This window comes from Oncorhynchus keta, unplaced genomic scaffold, assembly GCF_023373465.1.
Source record: "Oncorhynchus keta strain PuntledgeMale-10-30-2019 unplaced genomic scaffold, Oket_V2 Un_contig_16909_pilon_pilon, whole genome shotgun sequence".
NCBI classification, from domain to species: Eukaryota; Metazoa; Chordata; class Actinopteri; order Salmoniformes; family Salmonidae; genus Oncorhynchus; species Oncorhynchus keta.
Window position 1 is genome coordinate 95,285 of NW_026280185.1, and position 7,383 is coordinate 102,667.

The 7,383-nt window shown below is 42.5% G+C and overlaps 1 protein-coding gene across 1 annotated transcript; it reads right to left on the bottom strand.

Moving 5' to 3' along the window:
- Positions 1 to 2,048: 2,048 nt before the first annotated feature.
- LOC118379847 (gastrula zinc finger protein XlCGF26.1-like) lies at positions 2,049 to 6,405 on the bottom strand. The gene is made up of 3 exons (XM_035766851.2): positions 6,238 to 6,405; positions 4,938 to 5,705; positions 2,049 to 4,550 (listed from the first exon to the last, which is right to left on the bottom strand). The coding sequence occupies exons 2-3, from the start codon at positions 5,442 to 5,444 to the stop codon at positions 3,288 to 3,290; spliced, it is 1,770 nt and encodes a 589-aa protein (XP_035622744.2). The 5' UTR covers positions 5,445 to 5,705; positions 6,238 to 6,405; the 3' UTR covers positions 2,049 to 3,287.
- Between the last annotated feature and the right edge of the window lie 978 nt (positions 6,406 to 7,383).

Below are 7,383 nucleotides of genomic sequence, written 5' to 3' on the forward strand. Positions count from 1 at the left end.
AGCGAGTTTACTGGTGATTTTCACTAGTTGTATTGTTTATGATTGAGTAATTTGCCAAATGGGGCGATGAAAGCAAACGTGAAAGTAGTTTTATGAAATTATCTGTACATTAATCCATTGGGTGTATTTACTCGGGATTTGTCCAAACGAAACTAGTTTTCATTGCATAACATTTTATGTTGCAAAACTGTTTGCTATGACCTGCAACTAATGAATACATCCCATTTTCTATCCACTTCAAACCGCTTTTGTTTCCGCGGGATTAAGTCAGCGTTTCCCAAACTCGGTCCTCGGAACCCCAAGGGTTGCCACGTTTTGGTTTTTGCCCGAACACGACACAGCGGATTCAAATGGGCAAATGTTGATGATTGGTTGATTATTTGAATCAGCTGTGAAGTACTGGAGGGGGCAAAAACTAAAACGGACCGAGTTTGGTTGGGAAACACTGGATTAAGAAAGATTACATACAAGACCGAAAGATTAGCTCAACTTCATGACTCAGCATCCAAACCAGTCTCACCACTGGGGCCAAGCAGGAACAAACATGACTTATTATTTGGAAAAACACGTTTAATTTTTAAACATTAAAAAAACACATCAAAATGAAACAGATGAACAACTGTGTGAGACATGTCAACTTCCCCCTCCAATCAACGGATGGAATGGAGAATCACCTTTATTCGCATGTACAGAAATTTGACTCGGTGATATGGTGCTGACACAAACAGAATCTAGGCTACAAACAGAATATACGGACAAGATATACACAATTCACATACAGTATGTACACTATGAACAGTAAGATAAAAACTACAGAGTACACTATGAACACTAATCTACATTATGAATTGTGCATGTATTGATGTAGAACTAAAAGATGACTCCTGGGAGTCCAGGGGAAAGGGGGGATACCTAGACAGTTGTACAACTATAATCTACATTATGAATTGTGCATGTATTGATGTAGAACTAAAAGATGAGTCCAGGGGAAAGGGGGGATACCTAGACAGTTGTACAACTAAATACCTTCAACTGAAATGCATTTAACAACTCCTCTGACTCAGAGAGGTGCGGGAAGTCTGCCTTAATAAATCGACGTGTTCGGCGCCCGGGGAACATAACGTGGGTCTGTTAAAAATATAATTCATTAGTTCTTAAGCAATGACACATTCCAAGAAGCGGATAGAGATACACCCATTCAGAAGAATAGGAGCCTAGACCTTTAAATAAATATATAAACACATGTGGCTAGTTGCTTCTTCAGACTGCTTCTAAAACTGCCATGTAATTAATGGATGTTATTATTATTATTAATAATAATAGAACCTCATTTATTGCGATAACATAATGTTGCCAGTAGCAAGCTAATGGAGGAAGCATTTAGTGTTCAGTAACTCTGGCTGATCGTTTTCGCTCCAATGCAGCGTGTAAACTGCGTCTTATTCAAGGCAATATCCGCCACAACAGACAGTAAAGCCTTTTGGGAATATTCTTTCAAATCGCCACAGAGTTGATATATTCCAGCCGTTCAGAAATATGAGGCTACAGCTCCATGTCGATCACATTGGTCGAGGGTTCAGAAGAGGGGAGTAAAGCATCGTTTAAAGAGAGAAACGTGAATGTGTGTAAAATAACACAAAACATGATGTGTATCCTTAGTTTTGAGAAGAAAAAAATCTAAAGTAGAGGGACAGAGGCAGGGGAGAACACTTTATATTACTAGCCTCGGCCTATAAATTAACTGGAGACAATCTAAAGGAGAGGGACGGAGGCGGGGGAGAACACTTTATATTACTAGCCTCGGCCTATAAATTAACTGGAGACAATCTAAAGGAGAGGGACGGAGGCAGGGGAGAACACTTTATATTCCTAGCCTCGGCCTAGAAATTAACTGGAGACAATCTAAAGGAGAGGGACGGAGGCAGGGGAGAACACTTTATATTCCTAGCCTCGGCCTAGAAACGGAGGCAGGGGGAGAACACTTTATATTCCTAGCCTCGGCCTAGAAACGGAAGGGGGAGACATATTCCTAGCCTCGGGAAACGGAGGCAGGGGGAGAACACTTTATATTCCTAGCCTCGGCCTAGAAATTAACTGGAGACAATCTAAAGGAGAGGGACGGAGGCAGGGGAGAACACTTTATATTCCTAGCCTCGGCCTAGAAATTAACTGGAGACCGCATCCAAAATGGAAAACTGTTTTCAACGTAACCTACTCACGTTCGCAAAACGCTGACTTGTGGACAGTCTATATAAAACATTTAGCAGACGCTCTTATCTAGAGCGATTTACAGGAGCATTTAGAGTTAAGTGCCTTGCTCAAGGGCAGATTTTCACCTATTCGTCTCAAGGATTCGAACCAGTGACCTTTCGGTTAACCGCTCTTAACCGCTCGGTTACCTGTTGCACTGTATATCTCCGGGTTGCATCCTTTTCACGGGGGCCAACTCACATGCACACTCGCACTCAATGTGCACAGGGAGCACCACGACTTGCCTAGTTAAATAACATATATAAATATTTAACTAGGCAAGTCAGTTAACAAACAAATTCTTATTTACAATGGCAGACTACCCCCCCCACAGGCTTATTAAATCAGCCTGTTTTGACAAATAAATGTACTTCACTTCAGTATTATTTTTGAAAATTATAACAGCCCATTGTAGGCGGAGTCCTTTTGATCAATCCCATGACTATGCAAAAGATACGAGGCAGATCAGTGCAGGCGTGTTCGTTACCTCGTGAATAAGATGTCATAATGTATTTATCTAGTTGCTTCGTTCAGATGTGTACAGTTGTCTTGGCAGACCTCTTCTAAAACGGCCATAGCGCGAGCCAACCATAGTAGAAGACAAGTGAAGCAACCTCACAACATTAAACAGGCAAGTGGTGTCCTTTTTGTGTCCACATTGGTAACTGCACCTTACACTGCTAAATACATGCCAAAATGGGAGTCATATATACATTTATATATACACACACATATTCGCACAAAACAGGTTATGGATTCAGGCTAGATAGAACAGTTCAAAGCAAGCAGACAATTCATAAACAGAACACCCAGACACAAAATAACTAGTTAATGGTAGTTTCTTGGTAAGTCTTTTCAGAGAAAATCAGACAGTCTATCACGTGGGAGTCGGGAAGGCAGCCGTGTACAATATCTAAGTTTTATTTTAAAACGTTTTAGTAATTTAGCAGACGCTCTTATCCAGAGCGACTCATTCTAATGGCAGTTATTTATGCTCTTCAACCCCAGCGTGTATCTCCGGGTGCCGAGTTACATTCTCACAGACATTGGAACGTTGGAGCGGTTTCTCTCCCGTGTGTGAGCATGTGATTCTTCAGAGCTCTCTTCTCTGAGAAACCTTTCCCACATTCAGGGCAGTGGCAGGGTTTCACTCCAGTGTGCGTTTGCAGGTGTGATTTCAGACCAGATGAAGAAATGAAACTCTTTACACAATAGGTACATCTGTAACGTCTCTCACCTGAATGCACCCTGAGATGCTTTTTAAGATTCTGTGAAAGAGCAAAACTTTTCCCACACTGGGAGCAAAGGTAGGGCTTCTCTCCAGTGTGTACACGCTGATGACTTTTCAATTTCTGCTCATTAACAAAGCGCCGGTCACACTGAGAGCAATGGTAAGGCTTCTCTCCCGTGTGCATTCTCTGGTGAAATATCAGGTTGCGCTTTGTTGAGAGACACTGATTGCAAACAGGGCAAGGGAAAGATGGCTTTGCTTCGACATGCTGCTTCTGGTGTGTTGTGAAGTGTCCTAATGTTCTGAAACTCTTCCCGCATTCAGAGCAGAGGTAAGGTTTCTCTCCGGTGTGAATACTCTGATGTGACTTCAAGGACGAAGCTGCTGTAAAGCCCCTCCCACAGACGGGACACACATGCGGCCTTTCCCTGTGTTCAGCATGGACCCTCTGGTGAGATATCAAGTGTGCCTGAGTATAGAAGGTCTTCCCACAGTCAGGGCAGAGGTGGAGCTGCTCCCCAGTGTGTAGTCTCTGGTGTTTCCTCAGGGCGTAGGTGCTAGAGAATCTCTTGCCACATTCAGAGCAGAGCTGAGTTTTCTCAGTGTGGCGGATTCTCAGATGATCCTTTAATTCTTTCTTCGACGCTAGCATCGTCCCGCAGTGAGGACACGGATGAGGGACTTTGACTTTCTTCGTCCCTCTAACCTCACCAGTGTGAAGTTTCTGATGTTTTTTAAGGCTTCTTAACAGACGGAACGTCTCCCCACACTCGGAGCACTCGTGAGGTTTGTCTTCGGTATGAACGCGCATGTGGCTTTTCAGGCTTTTTTGACTTCCTAAATTCTTCCCACAGTCATCACAGATATGGGAGCTTGGCCTGTCTCCCGGGAGACTTTTCTTGCATCGTTTAGCGCTAGACGGGCTGTGAGATTTCTCTCCTGTGCGAGTTGTCTTGCTGTCGTCAAGCTGCACAGACACCCTCTTCTTCAGACAGCGCAGTAGGGCGCTGCCGCGGGACACACGACCCGGGGACTTCGAGGGGGTGGCGGGGGGCCGGGGAGGCTTGTCCTGGAAACGGTAAAAATACCAAATGAAACAGGTTGGGACACCATCTCCTACCCGCCAAGTCTCTCCTCGATTCCTCCTCAATTATTCAAACTACTTCTCAAAATCCATTGCATGAGAAAAGGCCAAGAGGAGGAGCATCAGGGGTGTATTCACAAGAACACAAACAGAAGTCAACGGAATGAAAACGGGGAGGGACCTACCCGACTTTGTCTTATATAAAACACCCCCCGTTGTAAAACTTTTTACAACTGTTTGGAATAATGATTACACCCCAGATGTGGAGAAAGACCAAGAGGAGGAACATCAGATCTTTTTTATAAAGGGAGGTCAAGGAATCAAGGAAAGACCTGCGAAACAAAATGTAAGACTGGGAAATCAAGTACTCACCTCTCTCACTCTCTGCTCTGGTGTGTGTCTCTCTGGAGACAACTCCACCTCCAGCCCATCGCTAGCCATCCAATCCCTGACCTCCTCGTCCCTTTCTTCATCACAGTCTACATCGCCATCATCATCAGATTGGCTGGAACTCATGGGCTCCACCTCCAACCCATTGCTAGGTAACTGAACCCCGCCCTCTCCGTTCCATTCTTCGTCACAGTCTACAGCATCATCATCATCAGCAGCACTGCTACCCTCCTCCTGTATCCTCCTGATGTCCTCTTTCAGTTGGACTAACCAAGATATTCCCTGCTCCTCTGATTTCATTGAATCCGTATTGTCCCACATTTCCTCCAGGATTTTACGCCGCAACGAGCGGTGATCCATTCCTTTAACCCTGAAGCCATCTTTCCCACAGTGTCCATGACGTTCACAAAGGTAACGCAGATTGTCCTCGGTTAAATTCCATAAACCCTTTTCGATTTCATCCATCAACAATCCCTTCTCTCGATCCATTTTGTCCCAGAAGATTCTTAAATTATCCTATTCTGATGAGTTACAATGTGTCTTGGTCAACAACAAAAAAATAGGGTGAGGTGTCTTTCCTTTCATATGGATTCAAAGGTCTCCTAGATCTCTCCTCCCACACTGGGAGTTTCAGGAAGTGCTGCTTTTGTGAGTCTCCGACCAAGACAAGTTATTCCAGGTTCTGAGTTGTCATGACACTGGATCTTCTTCCTCCCACCAGAGCAGGAGGGGAATTCCTTGTGAGGTCACCTGTGTAGATAGGAGGATGTGGTGTAATACAAAAACACTCTGTACCATCCAATATCTACATGTATAGTCAGATTCCATTGCTGTCAAGTGTGTCAACTCGTTACATTTTCTATCATTCATTTGATAAAACATTTGTTTTTACTAAATAGAACAATATCAGGTGACCATTAATTAATTTAAATATTCCTATGACGGCTTTTATTTTGAAGGATCCAACCTGGAAGCATAATTCCGCTAGCTAACAAGCTAACTAACATAGCTAACAAGCTAACTAACATAGCTATTCTATACAGCTAAAATCGATCTGCGTGTAGTTACCAGTCAGAAAACAATACTTGTATTTGTGTATCGACTGAGTTTGAGCACAGCTTCAAATGGGTTAGTAGGAGCTATTAGCTAGCTAGCTACTAAGCTAAACAGCAGCTGGTCTGAAGAGCAGATAGCTAGCTAGTGGTTATGCAAACCTAACGACTAATAACGACGTCTGGGCGACCCGTTATGACCATTGTTAGATATCTAATGCTTTACTCACCAACTCAAGTTTTATGTTTCCCTTTCGAAGTGTTCAATAGTCTTCTAGTTAGCTATCTAACTAGCTTTTCAAAGAGCGGCCTGTACGCTTTCGAGAAGAAGCAACAAAGGGGCGGGGCCAGCAGAAAGTACGGAGGCTGGGAAAGGACATTAGAGGAGAGCAGTCGCGAAAGGGTTAGGACTAGGTTACACATTTGCGCAAACCAAAATCTGAAAATATATTTGCAACAACAAAATGTTAATGTGTGTATCAAATGAACCTTTTGTAATAAAAAAATGTTTTTAAAAGATGCAGATATGAAAGATAAGGTCCTACTGTTTCCAAACCCTAATCGCAAGCAATGCTTGTTAATGTTCAGACCGAGCATTGTGGCTCTTAATTAACAATACTTCCCCATTCAGAAGACGCCTTCGTCCAATTTCTCTTCTGTGTAATGTAATGGAACTGAAAATCATGATCAAGGGCAATACAAGAGTCTAACGAGGTAATTGAGGTAAACTTGCTAGCTTATTTGAAACACTGGTTGAACAACGTTGTTTCCATGTCATTTCAATGAAATTACATTGAACCAACGTGGAATAGACGTTGATATTGACGTCTGGGCCCAGGGGAACTGGATTATATTATTAGACAAGATATGTGATGTTGACAAAAATCTCTGTCCAGACCAACAAGGGCGACAGGATGTCCACCAAGAAGAGGGGAACTTGTAGCGTGACATGAGGAGGTACATTTTTTTTTATATATTTTTTTTTTTACAGAACTATCTCAGGTTTTCATTGTTGCTTTTTAAACTTTTTATTTTATTTTGCATGGATGTCACTTTGTGCCAAATGTTCTGTTCACTATTTGACTTTATATGTAAGAAATGTAAAAATGGACATGCAAATGTGAACGTTCTGTTTACATGTAAACAAACACATTGCTACAAAAATAAATTTAATGTAAACATACAAATGTGCATTAACTTTTTTTTTCTGTGTACTACAATATTGACTCTTCCCAGCAAACTTTGACCTACTGTTGAAATCGGTATCTAAAAAGCTCAGTGTGATACACCACAGCATTCAGCTAGAGGGAACTGACATTCTGGTATAGTCCCGTAAGCAGTCAGTGTCAACAAAGAAGTAGAACAAAACTGAAATG